Below are 27,535 nucleotides of genomic sequence, written 5' to 3'. Positions count from 1 at the left end.
CAGCTCTTACACCATGGACACACACACACACACTTGCGACCCATGAACGCCTCTCTAAACTACTGCGGGATTTTACAGTTTGAAGCGTCTGTCACAGAAAAACACCATGTGCTGTCATGAACAAGAGGAATGTCTTCTCATAGGATAAGAACACACAGTCTCATTGATAACACACACACTGACGTGTCATCGATGGACTATAGTGTTTCTCCATGTCTTAATCTGTGACTTTGACATGATGTAGATTTTAAACCTGGAGAAAAATCTCCACAGTATCCAGTTTCCTCCTATAATTAAAATGAATGGACTGTTAATCCTGACTGTGCTGAGATTGAGTGTGTTTAAAGTAAAGGGTGTTAAATGTATGTCATGATGTCAGAGTGTGTTTTTCAGTGTGACTATCAGTCCTGCAGTTTCAGCTTAATGAGGAGCAGCTCATGTGTTCAAGCATTTACAGATCAAACACATGAACTCACAGTGCAGGAGAAACACAGCAAACGCTTTATACATATTAATCCTCTTACATCATATGAACAGACGTCATCATATGAACAGAATTCATGAATTTAATAAGGATGAATTTAATAAGGTGAATTCATGAATTTAATAAGTTTGTTTCAATAGCTTTGCTTGTAATTAATGTAATAGTTATTTCCCTGAATTTTATTCCATTTGATTATAATTTATGAATTCACAGTGACAGTTTAATGTGAGAGTTGTGTATGATCTTACCTCAGTGTCTCCAGTTTACAGTGAGGATTCGCCAGTAGATCAGAAAGCTGCTTCACTCCTGAGTCTCCTAGTTTATTATATGACAGATGCAGATATCTCAGGTGTGAGGGGTTTGATCTCAGAGCTGAAGCCAGAGCAACACAACCTTCATCTGTGACTCCACAATCCATCAACCTGTACAGAACAATGACATACATTAAGCCTATATCCAGAGATAAACACAACACTTAAACTATAAATAACATAGGCAAGGAAAGTTTATTTATATAGCACATTTCATACACTATGGCAGTTCAAAAAGTTTCACATAGAAATGAATTATAATAATCACACTATAGCAATTTATAGAGCTTTGCATTGAAAATAGATAAAATAAAAGCATGGTTAATAATGTATTTGTAAGCATTTTAAGGAATGTGTGTATGTGTGTGTGTGCGTGTGTGTGTGTTAGGGCTGAGAGAAAAAAAAATCAATTCACCAAACTATCGTTATTGTTTTTCTCTGGTAGCTCTCAAAGACACTCCAGCATGTGACGTTACAGTCGCTATATCCCTTTCAAGTGGACCCGTGGAAGCAGAGTGAGACTTTACTTTAAACACACTCAATCTCAGCACAGTCAGGATTAACAGTCCATTCATTTTCATTTCAGGAGGAAACTGGATACTGTGGAGATTTTTCTCCAGGTTTAAAATCTACATCATGTCAAAGTCACAGATTATGACATGGAGAAACACTAAAGTCCATCAATGACATGTCAGTGTGTGTGTGTTATCAATGAGACTGTGTGTTCTTATCCTATGAGAAGACATTCCTCTTGTTCATGACAGCACATGGTGTTTTACTGTGACAGACGCTTCAAACTGTAAAATCCCGCAGTAGTTTAGAGAGGCGTTCATGGGTCGCAAGTGTGTGTGTGTCCATGGTGTAAGAGCTGAGGTGTGTCAGGCTTCCCCCGTGATGTGTCAGGCCGAGACTCGCTGCGGGCGTTTGGTTGCTGTTTGGTCTCACTGACGCGTCACTTATCTGCTGCTCTTTTGTTTTACATTTAAAGAATTTAGTTTGACCATTTAAATTTTCTGCTTATTACTTGTAATACTCGCTATCACAGAGCTTTAGTCCATCCAGTTCCCGAACTCTTAATTCAAATCATTTACACATATAAAAAATTTAGTCATTCACTATATCATTGCTACTCGTTCTATTGTCTGACAAAAAAAAATATAGGAAAGGAGAACATCTTTATTGGACATTCAGCTATTTTACATTATATTAAAATACTGTATGTGAGCATGAATTTAGAGAGAAAATATTAGTCAGAACACAAGAATGACGCAATGAAGTCATGAATAAGCTAATTGACATATTACTTAATCTAGCGACATTTAGGGAAGGCATTAGCTACTTTCCTTTGGAAATAGTTGGCAACAATGGGGGGGGTGTGATGCATTATATGAGCTGATCAGCTAATCTAAAATTAATAAGACCGTAGAAAATAGTAAAAAAAAACAACAACGACATTACATTTACAATAATCTCTCTGTGTGCACGGGTCAGTGTTTGTTGCGTTAGTTATATTAACACTATAACGCAACACATGCAGGTTACGTTTCTCAACACTGAGAATGAATAAATAAACACCTGCTTCTCCAGACTCGCGCTTATCTGTAATCCACAAATCACAGCACTTTCATAATCATCTTTCAAAAGCCATAGGGTAGCGGTTTCAAATTTATCCAGATTTATTGTTCAGCATTGCTTGAGCGTTTTATAATTTGCATGGCTGAATTATTCTTCCTCTTATCTAAATGACCATGAATGAGAGTATTTTAAAGGGGTGATGAACTGAGAAATCAAATTTTCCTTGAGCTTTTGACATCTAAGAGGTCATCATATTATAAGAATATCCTGTAAGTTTCAGAACTGAAAACGTCCTTGTTAGTCCAATAAAAGCTTTTATTGACACAGCCTCAAAAAACGACTCGTTTTTAAAAGTGGGGAACTATGACGACAAAGAGGATAAAACACCACCCCCGCAGAAGAAGATCAACGCCTGCTTCACCACGGCAGGTTTAGCGCCACCCACCGATTCGCGCATTACACACATAAGTATCATACATGTACATGCTTACCTCGTGATGACAAACTGGATCGCTACCGAGCAATACAGAATATTGTGCAGTGCCTGGTTGTGCAAGACAGTCGCTGCATAAGCTTCCTGTGGATTCCAATAGGACTGCATGGATAAAATTTATTTTTAATGACGTTCCAGCTGATGAGGGTAAAACATCGTCGTCTGTTCGCTTCATTTCCCCGAGGATTGTTTTGTCAAATAGACTGGATTTTCAGACCGATTAAGAGTAAAGAACGGTGCTGTGCCGTCTATATTGGATCTGACAGGAATATTGTGCAACACACGGACTCTGGGTCGAACATGTATGGGCGAATCCGGTTGCCATTTGACAACATAGGACGTTTTCCCCCACGTACACCGACGGGTGAGTGAAACTCATTACAATATGCAAAACTGTTCTCCACTCACAGCAGTGGGTGTTTACTTCCAAGTCTTCAGTGCGACACGCCCATAAAAACCGACTGTTTTTTAGGTAGGCTCACAACCAGGGTACAAAATAGCCTATTACTTGTTCATTTTGATGTTTTTGAATGCAAAAACCAAGCGAACGTTATAAGTTGACCTCAGACAACAATATAATAACATTTAAAAAGCCAGTTCATGACCCCTTTAAGATAATCCATGCGATCAGAAGTACCGTGACTACTGTAGAGTTACTATCCTCGCTTATGAACTCAGTCAGACGGCGGGAGTGGAAGGGGATCGAGCGGGATTCTTTATTGCTGCCGATATTCAGTCTCTTTTTAATGATAGGTCTTACGCATCTGTCAATCATCCCCGCTTGCTATTTGGGGAATGAACCGAGCGCTATGATTGGTCGAACTCTTCTTCTTTTGCTGTTGCTTGATTTGAGGACTGTGCGTGCACAGAGGCGTCACCAGGTTATTGCGTAGTTTAGAGTGACAAATCGTACCAAAGTACTTTGAGGTCAAATTGCGAAACAGGTTGTTAGATCTGCAGTAGAGCTGCACGATTCATCTTTAAAATACTGTGATCTCCATTCAAACACACACACGATCTTCTTCCAGTTCCTCTGTCTATTAAACCTTTGCTTTGACCAAATCATATCGCAACATTTTAAATCTGTGTTGGCACTGCCGCTGACCCAGAGAGAGTTGTCATGAAACAGCTTCACAAAAGGTCTTTTAAACCTCATAATAGTATCAATATTTCTGTGATACAATAGTTCAAATTATCATGGAAGTACTGGGATAAAAGTTTAAAGCTCAAATATAAACACTGATGTCTACGGTAGCGATCACAATAGAGTAAATCAGCTTTCAATAGAAACTTGGCGCTTAAAACAACACATTTATCGATTACATTGTTTCTCCACTAGGTGGCGACAAGTGACTTAAAAATGTATTTGTTATTGAATTATTTATTCAAGAGAATGTAGAACTGTATGATGATCCTGAAATAAAACTCAGAAAGATGTGATGAATTGTTTTTGTAAATATGACTCATCTAACACATCATGTAGGGGAGAGCGGGGCACAACCTAACGCGTTTTGATTTTGGCTCAATTAATTAAAAAATAATTAGGTTAGATTAATATTTTTTACACAAGCAACATACACATCTCTGCTACAAATGAACACTTAAAGTTTTTTTCTAGGACCTACCATTTTCGTACAGTTGCACTGAAAGTGTCAGAAGTGCAAATGTTACAACTTACCCCATATGCGGGGTTAATTCTAACAGACAGAGGGGTTAGTTGTAACACTTGTGTGTAACACACATAATTCAGTACAATTTTATTTGAATAGTTTGATATTGTTTGTGCATCTGTATAGACAGATATTCATACATCCATCCCGCACCCAATCATCCTTCTATTATGGATCAATATCATGAATAGAGACATAGAAAGGGGCTGCACAGTTTTGCGAAAAATAATAATAAAAAAAATTATAAAATATTGTAATTGCAATTAAATTGGATTTGTGTGTGGCAGCTGCATACAATTATTATTATTATTAATAATAATACAAATGAGCTTAAAATAAAAATTTAAAGGGTTTATTGCATTAAAAACAGGCCATATTTTTATCATTTTTATCAAGTTATCATTCATAGTACACTAAATTTTAAACATTTTAAATTCCAACATTGTTTGTGAACGTCCAACAAAGTTAAATGTATACTCAAACCTGAAAAGTTGTGTGTCTCCCTGTTTTCATTTGATTATCATTGTACACTTGGCGACTTAGTTGTAACACTGTGTTACAACTAACCCCGCTGTGTGTATTACATATTTTAACTCTAGCTAACAGTTGCTAGGAATTGCTGACATGTTTCAAAACGGTGCTATGTTTGAGCCAACAAAACAGTGATTAAGGCAATATAAAGTTAGATTCAGAAACATATACACCTAACACAGAAACCGAAAAAAATCTATGATGAAAAAATGTACTTGCATGGTGTCAAAACACTCTTTGTCCAGTATCTTCACGAAATATTAGCAAAACTTTCCGCAAATTTGCGGGACACCGTCTTCTGGCAGCGAGAGAAAAAGATCAGAAAGACATCCTGCTTGATCCTGACGAACTATGTAAAATGTCCGTGCTACATTTAACCCCGCGTTAGGTTGTGCCCCGCGCTCCCCTAAAGTCTGTATGAGTGTATGATTGAACTTTTCCCCATAGTCTAGTGTTAAACACAAATCACAATACATTTCAATATCGAATCGCAATATTGTAGAATCGCAGCAGTATTGAATCTGGAGATAGACGCATTGTCCCAGCCTTATTGTGTGTGTGTGTGTGTGTGTAATGTATTTGTTAATATTTTAAAGAACTCTTAATATTGATGTAATTAATGTCCAATAAAGGCTGTATTAAAGCACTTAATGACATTCTCTGATTTTCAGTGACCTCATTTATTCACTCAGAGTCTTTATGGTAGAGATGATCTTACCCCAGTGTCTCCAGTTTACAGTGAGGATTCGCCAGTAGATCAGAAAGCTGCTTCACTCCTGAGTCTCCTATTTTATTCCCAGACAGATTCAGATATCTCAGGTGTGAGGGGTTTGATCTCAGAGCTGAAGCCAGAGCAACACAACCTTCATCTGTGACTCCACACTTACCCAACCTGTAGAGAACAATGACACACATTAAGCCTATATCCAGAGATAAACACAACACTTAAACTATAAATAACATAGGCAAGGAAAGTTTATTTCTATAGCACATTTCATACACTATGGCAGTTCAAAGTGCTTTCCATAGAGAGGAAATAATCACAACATAAATGCAAGGAAAATTCAAACAGTAATTCAAAAGCTTTACATAGAAAAGGAATTATAATAATCACACTATAGCTATTAAAAAAATCATTATTTCTATGGAAAATCCCCATAAAACATGGAAACCCAACAATGTGTGTGAGCGTGTGCCTGTGTGTGTGTGATTAAGTGTGTGTGAGTGTGGCGGCGTGGTTCAGTGGTGTCTGCAGCGGGAGAGCGAGTGAGGAGCCGAGCGGGAAGTAAGTGGGTCAAGCTCAAACGATGAACACCTGTCTGTGATTTCAGTGATTGGCGGAGGAGAGCGCATTTAAGCGGGCCAGGTGGACAGTGCTGTGAGAGAGATCCTGGAGCTTGAGTGGCTGTGTGCGGAGCTGTGTACGAACAATCCGAATCGGTCCGTGACCGTGTCTGAGGAAGCTGTGAACAGCGGGACGAGTTTGATGTCTGAGACGGAGAAAGCTGTATGCAGCGGGAAGAGTTTGATCTACAGTGTTTGATTGATTTTGTGTTTGATGTTAAGAGCGCTGAGGCGCCGTGGACTGAGTTATTGAAATAAAGCACACAAGCTCCAGTATTCGCTGACCCGTTGTCTTCTTCCATCACCCACACTGAACCAAGATTCACTTCATCACAGTGAGATTAAGTGTGTGTGTGTTTACTGTATTTGTAAACATTTTAAAGAATGTGTGTGTGTGTGTGTGTGTGTGTGTGTGTGTGTGTTAGGACTGGGAAAAAAAAATCGATTCACATAACTATCACAATTTTCTGGTTCACAATTTTAAAATATTTTTTGTATTTATTCCAGAATTGATATTGATTCAAATTAAATTACTTTATACCATGGTCTGGGTGAATACTCGATTCTGATTGGCTGCAGGGTGTCCGTTAAAAAGTGATAGCGGACACCTAGTAAAGTAGTTCTGGTGAAACTGCCTGTTTACCATTCGAAATTTATAAATAAATGCGCTGCCTACAACAGCTGTGAGTAACCATAGCAACAGGCAGTCACATGCTCTATCAAAACAAACATCTAACGTTAGATATTATAGCCTAATACAACAATGAGCGACTTCGTGCTATTTCTTTTAACATTTATGGAGAATATGACAACTTTGACGACTGGTATGCTGCCGAAGAAAGAAAAAAATTTAAATAAAACGGAGAAATGACACAAAGAGTTAACACCGGGAGAATTTAATCAAATAGAAGACGAAAAAGATGAGATCAACACTAAAAAAAAAATACAAAATGGGCAGTAAATACACTCTTTATTGTTCAAAAAGAAATGGACTCCAGCTTTGAAAATGACACCGCTGCTGCTCTGAATGAGACCCTGCGGGAGTTTTACGCAGCGGTCCAGACAACCAAGGCAGGAGGAGAGTACAGCGTTTCAAGCCTATAAGGAGCCTGAGAGCAGGTATCAACCGCCATATAATTATTATGTGTAATAAAAAAAAATAACTATGCCTACCTTTGTGTTTCATGAAAAAAAATAATGCGTTTTGAACCTGAAGGGTTCTACAAGCTGAGCGGACTATAAATATCTCCGGTTGCTAAATAAACCGTCAGGCAAGTTATTATGTGTAAAAACTAGATTTAGCCTAATTAAAATATAAACTAATATTTCAAAAATGTTTTATTTGGCAAGTGACCATGGTCGTCGGGCATTAACCCTTACTTAGGGGCCAAGCACCGAAGGTGCGGAGGCACCTATTGTATCTGTTCCGGTTCTTATTATTATTATTATTATTATTATTCTTCTTCCGACTGGGCGTCTATGGCAGCCCATAGACCGGTTTGCGGGAAAGTTGTTTTGGTTTGACATTCTGATAGAGGACAGTCCCAACTTTAAATACACCAATTTTGGTGTCTCTAACTCATTCCCTCTAGCGCCACCAACTGTCCAAAGTTTCACTTTTATTATGCTAATAACTTTTGAACCGTAAGGCCTATCAACAAAATTATTTTTTCCTCTTGTTCCTGAGCTCATGCCGATTCGATCGCACCCTATGACGTCATTTTCCGTCATAAAAACATGGCCGCCATTTTGAATTTTCTAAAAAACGTACTTTTGCGAACTCGTCCTAGACGGTTTGTCCGATTTTCACCAAAATCGCACCGGATCATCTCCAGGCAGTGCTGACAAAAAGTTATGGAATTCAAGATGATTCGCCTAACGGTTTTTGATAAACACACAAACTAATTTTACGTAACGCTTGCGAAAACAGACGTAAGGCTGTATCTCCGCAACGCTTCATCCTATTCAGACCAAACTTGGTACATGTAATCACAAGCATGACCTGAGGCTACATGCAGCGTTTCGGCGCAGCGCCACCTAGTGGTCCGGAGATATGAAAAATGGCTATTTTTGCTCGTAACTTCTGAACGGGTTGTCCAAAAATCATAAACTTCATCTTGTTAGATTCAGGGCATCATGCCGAGTCGACTGATATCCAATTTTCCCAGATCGGCCATTTTGGCTGTCGGCCATTTTGAATTATGTGCTAAAATGCTGTAGTTTTTGAACGCATGAACGAATTGTTACGAAACTCGGTATGGGTCATCAGTACGATGCCCTGAAGGAGCCTGAGAAGTTTCGAAACAGCGCCACCTAGTGGTGAATTTTTTTCTTCAAACGCTTATAACTTTGGGTGTGGTACACTTATTTTCATGGGAGTCATCTTTCTGAGGTCCTGAATTGTTGCCGAGTCCAACGATACCAAATATGTCGGGTTTCGTCTCACGGATGGCGTAGCATAGCGATTTAGCGCGAAAAAAACACGTGGCGTTATCTTTGAAACCGCTGCTCCGATCGAGACGAAACCACCGTCAGAAACACGGAATCATAGCTTGTTAACTATACGCTAATGCCCAAATGCGAAAATATTGATAGTAAGGGGTAGTAAAATTCAAACAAAGTCATGTGTCAGTCATTTTTTACGTGTTTTTTCATATAAATGTTTATAACTCGGAAGCGAATTGAGATATTTTCACCAAAATCGACACACATATGTATGGGTTCACTCTGAGGACACACACAAAAAATTGTGGGACTGAGCCTCTTGGTGGCGCTATAATAGAACAAAACGTGAAATTCCCATTGACTTCAATACAGTTTTGTGAAATACAATGCTATACTAAATAAATGCTTTGGTATAACATTACGAAACTCGGTGTGTGCCATAAGCAGCATGCCCTGAAGGTACTCAAAAGATTTTGAGACAGCGCCACCTGTTGGTCAAAAGTTATAAATAATTTCTGTGAACACTAATAACTTTTGAATAAATTTGCCTATTGCAATGAAACTGATCTTAATAGATTCCTTGGGTTATGCTGAAAACATAGATATCAGGTTTGCCATAATCAGCCAAACTTCCTGTCCGCCGTCTTTATTTCTTTGAAAAACCTTCTTTTTCGAACTCCTCCTAGACCGTTTGTCCGATTTTCACGAAAATTGAATGGTATCATCTCCAGACCGTGCCGACTAAAAGTTATGAATTGCATGATGATAGACAAAACCGTTTTTGTATACCACAGCATCAAAGTTCAGGCATGCTGCCAAAATTACTATTTAGGCTTTATCTCTGCAATGCCTTCACATTTTGACACCAAACTTTGCATGTGTCATTGTCACCTCACTCTGACCACATCACATCTATTTCGTAACTGCGCCACCTATTGTTCGAAAGTGATAACCCATTAAATCATCTTATAAGTTAATGTTTATGTGATTTTCTTAGCCATTTGCCCAAAGTTCTCTCAAAATGCCCTTAATTGCTCCTTGCTGCAGTTGGTCTGCCACTCCTTGCCATTTTGGCATATGTTGCCGCTTCTTGCGCTTGGCCCCGGTAATAGCTGCTTGCAGCTATATTTATTATTATTATTATTCTTCTTCCGACTGGGCGTCTATGGCAGCCCATAGACCGGTTTGCGGGAAAGTTGTTTTGGTTTGACATTCTGATAGAGGACAGTCCCAACTTTAAATACACCAATTTTGGTGTCTCTAACTCATTCCCTCTAGCGCCACCAACTGTCCAAAGTTTCACTTTTATTATGCTAATAACTTTTGAACCGTAAGACCTATCAACAAAATTCTTTTTTCCTCTTATTCCTGAGCTCATGCCGATTCGATCGCACCCTATGACGTCATTTTCCGTCATAAAAACATGTCCGCCATTTTGAATTTTCTAAAAAAACGTACTTTTGCGAACTCGTCCTAGACCGTTTGTCCGATTTTCACCAAAATCGCACCGGATCATCTTCAGGCAGTGCTGACAAAAAGTTATGGAACTCAAGATGATTTGCTTAACGGTTTTTGATAAACGCACAAACAAATTTTACGCAACGCTTGCGAAAACAGACGTAAGGCTGTATCTCCGCAACGCTTCATCCTATTCAGACCAAACTTGGTACATGTAATCACAAGCATGACCTGAGGCTACATGCAGCGTTTCGGCGCAGCGCCACCTAGTGGTCCGGAGATATGAAAAATGGCTATTTTTGCTCGTAACTTCTGAACGGTTTGTCCAAAAATCATAAACTTCATCTCGTTAGATTCAAGGCATCATGCCGAGTCGACTGATATCCAATTTTCCCAGATCGGCCATTTTGGCTGTCGGCCATTTTGAATTATGTGCTAAAATGCTGTATTTTTTGAACGCATGAACGAATTGTTACGAAACTCGGTATGGGTCATCAGTACGATGCCCTGAAGGAGCCTGAGAAGTTTCGAAACAGCGCCACCTAGTGGTGAATTTTTTTCTTCAAACGCTTATAACTTTGGGTGTGGTACACTTATTTTCACGGGAGTCATATTTTTGAGGTCCTGAATCGTTGCCGAGTCCAATGATATTAAACATGCTGGGTTTCGTCTTACGGTTGGTGTATCGTAGCGATTTAGCGCGAAAAAAACACTTGGCGATATCTTCAAAACCGCTGTTCCGATCGAGACGAAACCACCGTCAGAAACACGGAATCATAGCTTGTTAACTATACGCTAATGCCCAAATGCGAAAATATTGATAGTAAGGGGTAGTAAAATTCAAACAAAGTCATGTGTCAGTCATTTTTTACGTGTTTTTTCATATAAATGTTTATAACTCGGAAGTAAATTGAGATATTTGCACCAAAATTGACACACATATGTATGGGGTCACTCTGAGGACACATACAAAAAATTGTGGGACTGAGCCTCTTGGTGGCGCTATAATAGAACAAAACGTGAAATTCCCATTGACTTCAATAGAGTTTTGTAAAATAAAATGCTATACTAAATAAATGCTTTGGTCTAACATTACGAAACTCAGTGTGTGCCATAAGCAGCATGCCCTGAAGGTACTCAAAAGATTTTGAGACAGCGCCACCTGTTGGTCAAAAGTTATAATTCATTTCTGAGAACGCTAATAACTTTTGAATAAATTTGCCTATTGCAATGAAACTGATCTTAATAGATTCCTTGGGTTATGCTGAAAACATAGATATCAGGTTTTGCATAATCAGCCAAACTTCCTCTCCGCCGTCTTTATTTCTTTGAAAAACCTTCTTTTTCGAACTCCTCCTAGACCGTTTGTCCGATTTTCACGAAAATTGAATCGTATCATCTCCAGACCGTGCCGACTAAAAGTTATGAATTGCACGATGATAGACAAAACCGTTTTCGTATACCACAGCATCAAAGTTTAGGCATGCTGCCAAAATTACTATTTAGGCTTTATCTCTGCAATGCCTTCACATTTTGACACCAAACTTTGCATGTGTCATTGTCACCTCACTCTGACCACATCACATCTATTTCGTAACTGCGCCACCTATTGTTAGAAAGTGATAACCCATTAAATCGTCTTATAAGTTAATGTTTATGTGATTTTTCTTAGCCATTTGCCCAAAGTTCTCTCAAAATGCCCTTAATTGCTCCTTGCTGCAGTTGGTCTGCCACTCCTTGCCATTTTGGCATATGTTGCCGCTTCTTGCGCTTGGCCCCGGTAATGGCTGCTTGCAGCTATATTTATTTTTGTCGTTGCTTACAGACGAGGTTGACAGAAGTTCGCCACTCTTGCTCCAACAGAGGATTAACTTTTCGTTATCTATCTGTGTTGGCGCTGCTGCTGACCCAGAGAGAGTTGTCATGAAACAGATTCACGAAAGGTCTTTTAAACAGGGCCGGATTAAGAGTTCAGAGGCCCCTGGGCACAATGTCTTGTAGGCCCCCTCTTAAGCAGGCCAAATGTATATTTTGTCCAAGGACATTTTTTATATGGCATTTCTACATACAGTTCTACTGACTTAAAATTAACTTTGTTGTACTATACTGGAGTAAAGTTAATAAATGGTTGTTCTTTATATGAATTTGTAAAACTATGTTGGGTCGACCCTTAATATAGCATTTACAGTTTTACTGATTTACTGTTCGTCTAGAGTGGTTCGGGGGCATGCTCCCCCGCAAGAAAATTTTGTAGATTTTAAGGTTAAATGCATCAATCTCGTGCTCTTTGAGAGATCAACATTAAGAGCTTCAACCCATGAACTGCTCGTTAAACAAAGATAAAGCATTGATTTGTACCAGGACAATAAAGACGGCTCAAACATCTTTTTAGTTATGAGAGTCTCAGTCTACATTACATTATCAATGGTGTTTTAGGATGCCAAACAATTATTATAATAATGTAATAATGATTTATATAATTATTACTATGATGTAAAATCCATATAGCCTATAAATGTACTATATGAAGGAAAATGAATATTTCAAACTATATTTTAGTCTAAATTTGTCACGACAAATGATGGCCAGGAAGCAATGTGCAAGTAACTCAGTTTATTAATATAAATGACTGGTCAGACAAGGGTGGACACAGGGTGCAGCGCAGGGACGTCGATGATCAACAGGGTGGTGATGAGAGGTGAGAATGACGAGGTAGAAGACTTGAGTAGATCCAGACACGGAGACGAGAACACGAACGGAATCAGGAACGAACCAAGGCACAAGGAAGAGACGTCAACCGGGACACAGGAACTCACAACAAGAACATCAAACAACGATCTGACAAAGAGAAGACAAAACAGTGAGTATATATAGACCAGCAAACGAGCTGCAGCTGGTGACCGTAATGAAACCAGCTGCGCGCTGATCAGCGCTGATAGATCAGCCGCGCCCTCTACTCACACACCCACACACGTATAACAACAAAGACACGAGACACGAAGAACACAATGAATTCGTGAAACGTGACAGTACCCCCCCTCCTAGGAACGCCTCCTGGCGTCCCCAGACTCTCTTACCTGTTGATTGTAATCATCAATAAGAGAGTGATCCAGAATGTCTCTAGCAGGTACCCAACTTCTCTCCTCCGGACCGTAACCTTCCCAGTCCACCAAGTACTGGAATCCGCGTCCCCTCCGTCTGGAGTCCAGAATACGATTGACCGAATAGGATGGTTCCCCATCTACGAGTCGCGGCGGTGGGGGAACCGGGGCTGGCGGATTAATGCGAGTATAAAACACGGGCTTGACTTTGGATACATGGAACACGGGATGAATTCTCCTGTACGCCAGAGGAAGTTTGAGGCGGACTGCCACCGGACTAACGATCTTGGTGACAGCAAACGGGCCAATAAATTTAGGAGCAAGTTTATTCGAGACGGATCGGAGAGGAATTTTCTTGGTTGAAAGCCACACTTTGGAACCGACGACGTATACGGGAGGCTTCCGCCGGTGGCGATCGGCTTTGGCCTTGGTGCGTGCCCCCACTTGGAGTAGAGTCTCGCGGGCTCTAGTCCAAGTGCGGTGACACCTCTGGACGAAGGCGTGAGCGGAGGGGACCGCGACTTCGGATTCCAGACTAGGAAAAATTGGTGGCTGGTAACCTACACTACACTCAAACGGAGATAGGCCCGTAGATGACACCGGTAACGTATTGTGGGCGTACTCCACCATTGACAGTTGCTGGCTCCATGAGGAAGGATTCTTGGAAACCAAACATCGCAACGTTCTTTCCAAATCTTGGTTGGCTCTCTCAGTTTGACCATTGCTCTGGGGATGAAACCCTGAGGACAGACTAACAGTCGCCCCCAGTAATCTACAAAACTCTCTCCAAAATTTGGACACAAATTGGGGTCCTCTGTCGGAAACCACGTCTATCGGGAGGCCATGTAAGCGAAAGACGTGGTCTACAACGGTCAACGCTGTCTCCTTGGCTGAGGGTAATTTGGGCAAGGGAATAAAATGGGCCGCCTTCGAGAACCGGTCCACCACGGTCAAAACTACCGTGTGCCCCTGAGAGGGTGGGAGGGCGGTAATGAAATCTAGCGCAATATGGGACCAGGGTCTTGAAGGGACCGGCAGCGGTTGAAGTAACCCATCAGGGGGCCGATTGGAAGTCTTACCAGTGGCACAAACTGAGCAAGCCAAAACAAAATTGTGAATGTCGCGAGCCATAAGTGGCCACCAGAATCCTTGCTTCACTAAAAATCTAGTACGACTGACTCCTGGATGACAAGCTACATTGGAACAATGCCCCCACTGGACGACGTCGGACCGTAGTCCCTCCGGCACAAATAAGCGGTTCGGTGGACACCCGGGCGGAGGCGTTACCCCTTCTAAGGCCGTCATGACCTTCGACTCGAGCTCCCATGTGAGTGTGGAGACAAATAGATTCTCGGGTAAAATGCACTCGGGAGTAGACGGGCGTTCGGAAGGATCAAAAATGCGCGATAAAGAATCGGGTTTTATATTTTTGGAACCCGGACGGAACGAGAGAGAAAAATCAAAACGACCGAAAAAAAGTGCCCACCGAGCCTGCCTGGAGTTCAATCTTTTAGCAGTTTGAATATATTCCAGATTCTTGTGATCAGTCCAGACTAGGGTTGTGCCGATAGACGATAGTATCGTGTATCGACGATAGTCTGACATATCGCCGATGGCAGATGCCTTTGACGATATCAATACGATAATTGGCTCGTTTTACCATAATGTATTAAATTATTATTATTAGGCCTATTATTATTATTATTATAAAGCTAGTATTGTTATTAAATGAATATTAGGAACTACAATTAATTTGCCTTGCCTAAATTTACAACGACATCACCTCATAACAATTGCAACAACACACGCACTAATGAGGACTCCTCTAAGAGAATGTTTTTAAAACAGACTAAAAAACATCCCACATCAAAATTTAATTGCAAGGCGATCCATTCACAAATTATCAAGTGTGCTCGTTTTAACAGACGCAAAATTCAATTTCCTACAGATCCAAGATGAAAACGGCATCGTTGTTCGTCAGTATTAGTTTCCGTAACACATTAACAAAACGTTTAATGACACTAACACTAAAAACAATACAATTACTAAATAGTATTAATAATAATATCACTAAAATAGTATTATAGTTACCGTTATCATCGTCGTCTCTGAGGGAACGCGGCGTTAATGCAGATGCCGAAAGCAGTCCGTTTTTACTTTCACTTTCAGAGATTGAGCGCGTTTACATGCGACGACGTTCTTAACCTGATTATGTTGAATAAACTTGACAATGCACGTGGTCATGTAAACGTTTCCTTTATCAGAGTCAAGTCATAAGTATAAGTATAAACCGATCGACTCAGCTAGACGTTTGGCCCTTGCTCTTCTATCGGCATTTAAAACACATTAACCCGCGTACTTCGTGCTTACTGTGCGCATGTGAAGTGCGCAGAGAGCGCACTGGTAGGGGGGCACATATCGCAAACTCCGACTTTTTCTGACCCAAGAAATTATTAAAACGTGTTTTCATCTCGTGCAGAAATAGACCCTAGTCAAAATGCTGCATGTAACGGCATGAGGATAGGCTAATGTGTCCGTAAATTTCCCGTTGACAAACAAAAGGATTAGGATCTCTTTTTTTTACTTCACTATACCAGGAAATAACCTGATCCTATTAATAAACACTCCACCTTTGCTAGCAAAATAGAAAAAAGATTCTCGTATATAAAACGAAGTAGGCTAATAAAACAAGCAAATTAATGAGTAGGCTCAATAATCAAGTTAATAATCAAATAACTTAGCCCCGCCCCCTCACGATAATATCGTGTATCGCCGATCTCACAGGCTGACGATAGGACGATATGAAAATGGAGCATATCGCCCAACACTAGTCCAGACAATAAAAGATACCCCCGACCCTTCCAGCCAGTGACGCCATTCCTCCAATGCAAGCTTGACGGCCAACAACTCTCTGTTACCAATGTCATAGTTACGTTCAGCAGGAGATAAACGATGAGACAAAAACGCGCACGGGTGCATCCTATCGTCTAAGGGAGAACGCTGGGATAGTACTGCACCTACCCCCACCTCTGACGCATCGACCTCCACCACGAACTGCCGTGAAGAATCAGGGGTAACAAGGATTGGGGCTGAAACAAAACGGCCTTTGAGTTTGGCAAACGCAGTCTGGGCTGCGTCTGACCACCTGAACGGAGCTCGGGGGGAGGTCAAGGCGGTCAGAGGCGCGGCTAGTTGGCTGAAATTGCGAATGAACCGCCGGTAGAAGTTAGCGAACCCCAGAAACCTCTGTAGGGCCTTACAGGAATCTGGACTTGGCCACTCCACCACAGCCTTAACCCTCTCAGGATCCATACGCACTCCCTCAGCCGAGACGATGAACCCTAAAAAAGGGACAGACTGTGCATGAAAAGCGCATTTCTCCGCCTTGACAAAAAGCCCATTCTCTAGCAGCCTCTGAAGCACTCGTCTGACATGCTGCACATGTTCCTGGAGAGAAGAAGAAAATATCAATATGTCATCCAGGTAAACATATATGAACTGATCGACCATATCTCGCAGCACATCATTGACCAGTGCCTGAAAAACCGCCGGGGAGTTGGACAAACCGAAAGGCATGACCAAATATTCAAAGTGCCCCCTAGGGGTGTTAAAGGCGGTTTTCCATTCATCCCCCTTCCTGATGCGGACCAAATGATAAGCATTACGTAAGTCCAATTTTGTGAAGACTGACGCTCCCTGCAACCTCTCGAAGGCTGAAGATATCGACGGCAAAGGGTAAGTATTCTTTACCGTTATGTTGTTCAACTCTCGGTAATCAATACAAGGTCGCAGAGATCCGTCTTTCTTCCCCACAAAAAAGAACCCCGCCCCCGCTGGAGAAGAAGAAGGGCGGATGAATCCGGCTGCCAGAGAATCAGAAATATATTTCTCCATAGCCTCCCTTTCCGGAACCGAAAGAGAATATAACTTGCCCTTAGGCGGAGACTTACCTGGCAATAAGTCTATAGCACAGTCATAGGGACGATGCGGAGGAAGAGAAGCAGCACGAGACTTACTGAACACTTCCTTCAAGTCTTGGTACTCTGCGGGCACGTTTGACAACTCCACTGTCTCCTCCTGCAACATAGGAACAGAAACAGACGCACAGGCAGACACAAGACAAGACTGATGACATTGATTGCTCCAGGACACGACAGTGCACTGCTGCCAGTCCACACGGGGGTTGTGCTGAATGAGCCACGGATGTCCGAGAACGACGGGTGCTAGAGGTGAGTCCATAATATAGAATGACAGTCTTTCAGTATGATTTCCAGAAGTGATGAGATGGTTTCCGTGGTGAATTCGATAGTGGGGAGCTCCTGACCGTTGAGTGCATTAACTGAAATCTTGTGTGAGAGGGGTTTGATGGGAACATGAAACTTAAGTGCAAACGAATAGTCCATAAAATTACCTTCGGCTCCCGAGTCCAACAGTGCCCGACAGTCCTGGGTGTGTGTTGACCATCTAAGTCTTACCGGGAGGAGCGTAGATGTTGATGAGGTCTTCGGAGCGGAGATCCCACCCGATAGTAGCCTCATAGTTACTATCGGGCTTGGCCTTTTACCGGGCAGCTGTAAGCATGATGACCAGTCCCTCCACAGTAAAGGCATAGTCCATGGGACCTCCGCCTTTCCTTCTCCTCCCGGGAAAGCCGAGCTCGCCCTACCTGCATGGGCTCATGATCGTAAGTAGCGCTGACCGCATCCGCTCCGCTGTACCGCTGACTCTCGGAACCACTGGCCAACCGGCTGGGCAGACTTCTTCTCTCCGCTCTGGTCACACGAGCATCCACCTTTAAGGCCAGATCAATGAGTCCATTAAGAGATGTGGGTAGCTCCAGTGTATAAATCTCTCTCTGGATGCGGTCAGCCAGCCCATGCAGGAACATGTCCCACTGCGCCTCTTCGTTCCATTTACACTCAGCCGCTAAAGTTCTGAATTCGATGGAAAAATCTGATACAGACTTATCTCCTTGACGTAGATCCGCAAGAATTCTAGCTGCCTCTCTCCCGGCCACCGCCCGATCGAAGACTCGCTTCATCTCGTCGGCGAGTGTCTGGAACGAAGCACAGCATGGGTCTTGGTTTTCCCACACCGCCGTCCCCCATAGTGCCGCCTTCCCAGACAATAGCGTCAAAACAAACGCCACTTTAGATTGTTCAGTACTGAAGGTTCTGGGTTGAAGTGCAAAGTGCATTGAACACCGAGTGAGGAACGCTCTGCAGAAACTGGGCTCACCAGCATATAGCTCAGGCACCGGTAGACGAGGCTCCGTCTGGGAATGGTTAACTGATGGTATGAGGGGAACAGGCGGCGTGGGGGGCACAGTGGGCACACGCAAAAGCTGGATCTTCTGGGTGAGCTCGGACACCTGCGCTACTAGAGCTTGGACAGCTCTCTCTGTGTCATTGATGTTTTTCTCACAGGAATCCATCCTCTGTATGCTGCTGTCGACGAAATCCTGAAGAGACGCTGGCGATCCACCTGCTGCTTCCATAATGGTCAGATCGTTCTGTCACGACAAATGATGGCCAGGAAGCAATGTGCAAGTAACTCAGTTTATTAATATAAATGACTGGTCAGACAAGGGTGGACACAGGGTGCAGCGCAGGGACGTCGATGATCAACAGAGTGGTGATGAGAGGTGAGAATGACGAGGTAGAAGACTTGAGTAGGACCAGACACGGAGACGAGAACACGAACGGAATCAGGAACGAACCAAGGCACAAGGAAGAGACGTCAACCGGGACACAGGAACTCACAACAAGAACATCAAACAACGATCTGACAAAGAGAAGACAAAACAGTGAGTATATATAGACCAGCAAACGAGCTGCAGCTGGTGACCGCAATGAAACCAGCTGCGCGCTGATCAGCGCTGATAGATCAGCCGCGCCCTCTACTCACACACACACACACGTATAACAACAAAGACACGAGACACGAAGAACACAATGAATTCGTGAAACGTGACAAAATTACACTAATATAGGCAAATTAAAATACTTTTGTCCTTATTTCTTCACTTGCAAGAAATAAACCCTTGAAATAGTATTTAGGAGAAAACACCAGATGACCATGATGATCGCATCAGCAAAGTGCACACTTTTCTTTAATTCACCCAGCACGGATGCCTATTCTTAAAGTCTTGTGCTGTTTTATAACGGCAAAAAGCCATATCATGGTCTCGATATTAGTTCATTGGCAAAACATAACGCTAAAGACCTTTATGTTAGGTTATACATTTTACATCTTCTCATATGTGTTGGGAAAAGGGAGAAGAGACTTCGGCAAAAGGCGGATTCAAACTTGGGTCGAGCGCATCAAAAGTTGATTCACGCGCTTTGCGTAAAAGTTTAAAGCTCAAATATAAACACTGATGTCTACGGTAGCGAACACAATAGAGTAAATAGAGCTTTTAATAGAAACTTGGCTCTTAAAGGAACACTCCGACTTTTTGGGACTTTAGCCTATTCACCTTACCCCCCAGAGTTAGATAAGTCCATACATACCTTTTTCATCTCCGTGCGTGCTATAAGTCTGTTTGACGCACCCACCGCTAGCCTAGCTTAGCACAAAGACTGGATGTGAATGGTTGCAGCTTTCATACTAATCCAAATGAGTGACAAAATAACGCAAACGTTTTCCTATTTACATGTTGTGGTTTGTATAGTCACAGAGTGTGCAAATATCAAGGCCATATGAGACACAGACATCTTTTGACCGTATAAATACTATATTTTCTGAAGGGGAAGCACTGCTACTTGGGCAGAGTGATAACAATCACCTGAGACGCAATGTGACGAAGAGCAGAGAGTTCGCTTCGCTCAGCGTTGGAATAAAGAGTCAGCAATTACTAATGTTAGATAGAAAAGCATAGTTTATCATGGGTGTTTGCTTTATTGTATGAGCTGTGACAATAAACAGGGGAGACCAGGTAATACAGTACCATGTTTCATTGATTTCCAACCAAAAACGCACCCAGATTTATAAATATCACATGAATAAATAATTATTATTACAGGAATCAATATATTTTAAATGCAATTTATTAGCTGAACCAAATGTATTCAACAGTAGCCTATATATACAGTATTGCATTACTATAGGATAGAATAAGGGGAAAGTAATAGCACAAATTGTTTTTGCACAATGAACTCACAGCCTATCGTACCCTTTTGCACGCTCAAGTTTGTTATTTCCATGGTTATTTCAAATTTAGGCTACTAGGCGCGCCGCGCGCAGGGTGCAAGTTCAACGCGGTGAACGCGCTCGTTTTTTTTTCCCAAGCGCGTCCGCACCGCATCAAGATAAAAACACATTCATACCCTAATCATATAATAGTGTCACTAACGTTACATTAGATCTGGCTAATAATGGCACTGTTACAGTAGGTCATCTAAAAACATAACGGAGCACTTACCTCAGCCGCAGGTGATCCACTTGTCCTGTCTGTGCTATCGATGGGATGGCCGTATCCTTCAGCACATTATGGTCCGTGTGGCAAATTCCATTTTTTCAAAATAGTCGTCCTCATTGAAATGTACCGAGCAAACATAATGTCCCTTGATAATCTTAGGTGTGTTTGGATAAATATCCAGAGTAAGTTAGCCATTTCTTCATCCAGTCAGCGTTTTTAGTTGGAATTCTGTGAAACATGGTATTACCTCCCCTGTTTACAGTCGCAGCTATTTACAATAGAGCGAAAACCCATGACTCTAAACTACGCTTTTACTATTTATAAATTTCTGACTCTATTACCCAAACACCGAGCGAACTCTCCGCTCCTCACCACGGCTTGTCTCGGTGATGCGGTTATTACGCCGTCAAAGTAGCAGTGCTTCGCCTTCAGAGAATAGTTCCCAGGTTTTATTCGGTTAAAAGATGTCTGTGTCTCATTTGACTTTGTTATTTGTACATTATGTGACTATACAAATCACAACATGTAAATAGGAAAACGTTTGCGTTATTTTGCCACTTATTTGGATCAGTATGAAAGCTGCAACCAGTCACATCGAGTCTTTGTGCTAAGCTAGGCTAGCGGTGGGTGCGTCAAACAAACTTATAGCACGCACGGAGATGAAAAAGGTATGTATGGACTTATCTAACTCTGGGGGGTAAGGTGAATAGGCTAAAGTCCCAAAAAGTCGGAGTGTTCCTTTAAAACAACACATTTATCGATTACATTGTTTCTCCACTAGGAGGCGACAAGTGACTTAAAAATGTATTTGTTATTGAATTATTTATTCAAGAGAATGTACAACTGTATGATGCTCCTGAAATAAAACTCAGAAAGATGTGATGAATTGTTTTTGTAAATATGACTCATCTTACACATCATGTACAGTCTGTATAAGTGTATGATTGAACTTTTCCCCATAGTCTAGTGTTAAAAACAAAATCACACTACATTTCAATATCGAATTGCAATATTGTAGAATCGCAACGTATCGGCACCAAAGTATCGAATCTGGAGATAGATGCATTGTCCCATCCCTAGTAGTGTAATGTAGACAGACACTAAGGTTTGAATTTTTCTTTGTTTAATTTGCACCCTGAATATGGGTTGGAGCTTTTAATTTTGAACTCTCAAAGTGCACCAGACTGCTGAATTTAACCTTTAAAGAACACAAAATTTTCTTACAGGGGAGCATTCCCCCCAACCTCCCTAGAGAAACAGAGGTCCACTTCTGACACTGGGTAGTTGCACCCCTGAGTAACTCAGTAGTCTATGTATTTGAATAATGTTTAAATGTAGTCATATTTGTGAATTTAATTATGTAGCTAATTTTCATTATGTAGGTAATTTTCATTTTCTCACGAGTGCCGTCAGGGTTACTCTCTGGCCCTGTCCCAAATGGCACACTCCGAACTTGTGGACTTCCTCAGAGTCCACACTTCGGTGACGTCATGTAGTGCAGACCTATAGGGCCCTTAGCGCGAGTCCGCGAGGGTGCATTGAGAGGTATTTTTGGGACAGACTCGATCGTCACGCCGGAAACAGGAACTCACGCCTGTGAAAGCCTTATCCCTCTCCATACGGAGCTGAATAAACTTAAAGATCATCTCATCAGTCCCTTTATTAGAAATATATAATAATTATTTTTTAATGATATAAACAAATATCATTAAAAAAAATTCCAGTCATCGAAAACAGGATTTATTTTATTTTCCCAAATCTTATCCATGTGAACTAAACAGCCTGCTTTTACAGTTCTATAATTGTATATAATATATAATTTATAATGTTTAAGTAAGAACTGTTGTAATGTTTTAGCAGTGATGCTTGTTCTCAGTGTTACTTACTCAGCGCGTCTAGTTGCTGAAACCACAGGCATCAGCTTCTGAAGAACTTCATCTGCAGTGTTTTGTGGGACACTAATAGAAAATAACAAATAAACAATTATTAACGCTAACAATAATAAATCATATCATAAGTAAATAATACATTATACCTTTTTTAACTAAACACAGCTTTATAAAGGACGTGTGTTAAAGTTGTTTAGTGTCTATAACTGTAGAAGCCTCGTATTCAGCAACACAGATTTGTTTTCTCTTTTTCTTGTCAATGTCGTTTGTCAAGGTCTATTAGTCTACATTTACACTACAACACTATTCAACATATCAGATTTTGTTGAGTCAAATGTGTATATTTTCATGAATCAAGAAGTATTTTGTGTTAAATAAGTTGTTTTTGAAATGAGAAGTAATAATGATAAAGTCACATTAGCTGGGGAAGCAGCACTGGCGCGCACACACACACACACACACACACACTCACACACACACACCTCATTCATCTTCGTCTTGTACACACAACACACACACACCTCATTCATCTTCGTCTTGTTCACACACACACACACACCTCATTCATCTTCGTCTTGTTCACACACACACACACACACACACACACACCTCATTCATCTTCGTCTTGTGCACACACACACGCACACACACACACACACACACACCTCATTCATCTTTGTCTTGTTCACACACACACACACACACACCTCATTCATCTTCGTCTTGTGCACACACACACACACACACACACACACACACACACGCACACACACACACACACACACACACGAGATGCTGATCGACATTCACCCTTTACTCCACTCTTCCTTCCAGATCCATTTCCTGGTCATTTCATACACTTAGACTGCACTGTCTCGTCGTTTTGTCCCTGTTTCATCTGTGTGTGTGTGTGTCCGTCTGTGTCTCCCAGTGTCTTACATTAACACAAAATGATCTGAATTAAAGACACAAAATGAAGTCTGTCTTTAAAAGATCCTTCAAACTGAGACGGCCTTCAGAGGCGCTTGATGACGTGGCAGTCGAGATATGCAGCCTTACTAGGACACAGCCATGGTTTGAGAAACACCCGCAAATTATGGACAATATCCCAGAAATCAGTCTGAGCCCGTGATTTAAACACCTCTGATCTCTGAGTTTCTCTTTCTTCATAATGTTTTAGACTGTAATGATTGCACTCAGTGTTACTTACCCATCAGTACTGTCTCCAATTAAGCTCTTCAGGTCAAACACCTGCAGTGTCTTCTCTGAGGACAACAACACAAACACTAAAGCTGACCACTGAGACGAGGAGAGTTTCACATCACGTAATCCTCCATATGAGCTCGCACGAGGTTGAGCTTCGTTGACTAGAGAAAGATCTCCCAGTTCATTCAGACAGTGAAACAGATTGATGTATTTCTCTGGAGAGGGATTCTCCCTGATCTTCTCTTTAATATAGTCAACTGTTTCCTCATTGTTGATCTTCTCTTTAATATAGTCAACTGTTTCCTCATTGTTGATCTTCTCTTTAATATAGTCAACTGTTTCCTCATTGTTGTGAGAGATGTTTGCTGTCTGTGTCTTTAGTTCTTGTAAGAGACTCTGATTAGACTCCACTGACAGACCCAGAAGGAAACGAAGGAAAAGGTCCAGATGCCCATTTCTACTGTGTAAAGCCTCATCCACAGCTCTCTGATGGAGATCAGATAGGGACACTTTGCCTCCATTAGTTGGTTTGGTAATCTGGTCAAACACATTGATGTTATTGTTGATAAAGGAGAGATGCACATATAGAGCTGCTAGATGTTCCTGAATGCTCAGATGAACAAAGCAGAAGACTTTCCCCAGACACAAGCCCAACTCCTCTCTGAAGATCTGAGTGCACAATCCTGAGTAAACTGATGCTTCTGCCACATCAATGCCACACTCACTCAGGTCTTCCTCATAGAAGATCAGGTTGCCTTTCACAAGCTGCCGATACGCCAGTTCCCCCAGTTTGACGATCATGTCTTCATCTTTCACTTTCTTCTCATAGTCCTTCTCATGTTTGATGTTGGTCTGAATGAGCAGGAAGTGTGTGTACATTTGAGTGAGAGTCTTGGGAATCTCTCGTCTCTCTGCTTCACTGCACATCTCTTCTAGAACAGTGGCTGAGATCCAGCAGAACACTGGGATGTGGCACATAATAAAGAGGCTCCTTGAGGACTTCAGGTGTGAGATGATCCTGTGGGCCAGACTCTGATCACTGATCCTCTTCCTGAAGTATTCCTGCTTCTGTGTGTCACTGAAGCCTCGTACCTCTGTCACTCGATGGACACACTCAGAGGGGACGAGATCCGCTGCTGCTGGTCTGGAGGTGATCCAGATGAGAGACGAGGGAAGCAGATTCCCCACAATGAGGTTCGTCAGCAGCTCGTCCACTGAGGCTGATTCAGTCACATCACACAACCTCACATCGCTCTGAAAATCCAGAGACAGACGACACTCATCCAGACCATCAAAGATGAACAGCACTTTATACTCATCACTGGATATGGCCATTTCTCTGCTTTCAGGGAAGAAGCGATGAAGAAGATCTGAAAGACTGAGTGTTTTGTCCTTCATCAAGTTGAGCTCTCTGAAAGCCAGTGGAAATATGAGCTGGACGTCCTGATTCTCTTTCCCTTCAGCCCAGTCCAGGATGAGCTTCTGCACAGAGACTGTTTTTCCAATGCCAGCGACTCCCTTTGTCAGCACAGTTCTGATGGGTTTGTCTTGTCCAGGTAAAGGTCTAAAGATGTCACTGCATTTGATCGGTGTGTCCTCTGTTTCTGCTCTCCTGGACTGTGTCTCAATCTGTCTCACCTCATGCTCATTATTGATCTCTCCACTTCCACTCTCTGTGATGTAGAGCTCTGTGTAGATCTCATTCAGGAGTGTTGGCTTTCCCTGCTTTGATATTCCCTCACACACACACTCAAACTTCTGTCTCAGATTTGATCTCAGTGTGTTGAGGACTTCAGCAGCTTTAGAGTCATGGCTGGAAGATTACAATAACACATTATTACACAAGTCAGAGAAGTAAATAACCATGAATTACAAAATTGATTATCTGTATTATGGGACACATCAATAGGTTTCTGAAATATTTCTATCATTAATCATGTGTTTGAGTGATAGAAATGATATACCTGAGATCAGACTGTGTTTCTCCACTCTTAAACACTTGTGGTTTCTCCATAGACCAGTCACTCTTCACAGACACACAGCTGGACTCTGGGTTTGAGCTCTTCTGCTGGACTGAACTGGGTTCAAAACTAAGTAAAATAAAAAAAACATACATACTTATAAATGTTGTGCACTTTTACTGGAATCTTCTGTCTTTAGGAAAAACCAGGGAGTGTTGTAACACTTTTGCTTTAGCGTCTGTAAGTGTGTTTTGCATATAACTTTGATTATAATTATTTTCAGGAATTAAAGGAGCATTTCACCCATTGCAAGATTAATCTTTATTGAAAGTGGATCATATATGTAGTCGAAATGTAAAATAATTTTTTTAATTTGGTGCCCTCTTGGCCGAGAAAAGACAGAAAATAACCAAGGGAAGCCTATATATGAAAAAACTATATGTCCCACAATCCACAGCTCCGCAAGCCACACCCACTAATCCGGAACAGCGCAAACAGAGAATTCACTCTTCCGTCTACAAGGCTAACATTAGCTGTCACCGGAGTTTGACATTCATTTCACACAAAATGTCTAGTTGGCTGTGGCGAGCAGGACGATCGAGGGCGAGGGATGTAAGAGGACGGCGTGAGGCCGGTGGCGTGAGTTATAACAGAGACTGATAATGAAAGACACCTGTGAGGGGCGCGCCGGTCTTGCGTTTCTCACGGAAAAGCGAAAGCATAAAACGGGGAGCGACGACGGCAGATCGAGAGAGAAACAGGCCTGATTTTATGCTGTGTTTTGTTTCTGTTGTGTGTAACGTTACAGCAGTCGTCAATGAGGAACTTTCGTTTTGTATTTGTTCATTTTACTATTAAAATGTTTAAATGTTCGCCGGTTCCTGCCTCCTTCTTCCCACAACAACAAACCCTGTTAACGTTACCTTGGCAAACTCATTAGTGAATTACTCCTCGTTTGTATTTATTTCTGTTTGGTGAATTACTGCATGATATAATGGATGTTTAGTCAGGCGAAACTATCACAACACAAACGTCCGTGTGCTCGTCTGATTCAGAGATTTCCTCCAGGAGAAATTGCCATCGTTGAAATTCTCTGCAGCAGAAGGACTGTGTGTCCGTAGGCCGTAGCACGCAGCGAGAGTACAGGCAACAGCAGTCCGCCTCAGCTCGACCCAGTCCGGGCGTCTCGACCCAGTCCGGGCGTCTCGACCGACGGGCAGCCGCCTCCTGTTCCTCCATCAGCCTCAGCTGCTCTAAACTATACTGCAGTTCGTAAAGATAGTCACGAACATCGGATTCGAGCAGCAGAACTTCAAAATCCTCTTCTTCCATATCATGTTTAGTTTCTTCCGTCATTGTCATACTTACTATCTCCACAGCGCTTGTTAGCTTAGCTTCCAAACAAGATGGCGGATATTGATTTCAGTTTCTGCAAGTGAAGTCCCACCCACTGATCTGTAATAGGGTGAGTGGGTCCAACACCCTGGAATAATAATGAGCTAACATATGTAGTTCTAAAGATTTTAATGAAATATGACTTCCTGCTTATCGTGACGCAAAATGAGGATTTCTACGTCATAATAAGCAGGAAGCTAAACACTTAAATCCTTATTTCTCCCATCTCAGGGAAAATAAGGGAATAAACAA

At 41.7% G+C, this 27,535-nt stretch overlaps 1 protein-coding gene across 3 annotated transcripts in view; it reads right to left on the bottom strand.

Moving 5' to 3' along the window:
• Positions 1–27,535, bottom strand: part of LOC148997164 (NACHT, LRR and PYD domains-containing protein 3-like) — a 77,147-nt gene that overhangs the window by 8,063 nt on the left and 41,549 nt on the right. The window contains exons 4-8 of one of the 3 annotated variants that reach the window (XM_089118571.1): positions 25,892–26,017; positions 23,932–25,740; positions 22,719–22,790; positions 5,783–5,956; positions 733–906 (exon numbers count right to left, since the gene is read on the bottom strand). In XM_089118571.1, coding sequence (XP_088974697.1) covers positions 733–906; positions 5,783–5,956; positions 22,719–22,790; positions 23,932–25,740; positions 25,892–26,017 — 2,355 coding nt within the window. Of the gene's footprint in view, positions 1–732; positions 907–5,782; positions 5,957–18,888; positions 19,197–22,718; positions 22,791–23,931; positions 25,741–25,891; positions 26,018–27,535 lie in introns of those variants that run through there. The other 2 variants (XM_089118572.1, XM_089118575.1) reach the window with 2 other exon arrangements.

The sequence above is a fragment of the Pimephales promelas genome, chromosome 2 (genome assembly GCF_988280905.1).
Source record: "Pimephales promelas chromosome 2, fPimPro1.hap1.1, whole genome shotgun sequence".
Taxonomy (NCBI): Eukaryota; Metazoa; Chordata; class Actinopteri; order Cypriniformes; family Leuciscidae; genus Pimephales; species Pimephales promelas.
The sequence above is the reverse complement of the archived record's forward strand: the minus strand, read 5'-3'. Positions and strand labels throughout refer to the sequence as shown.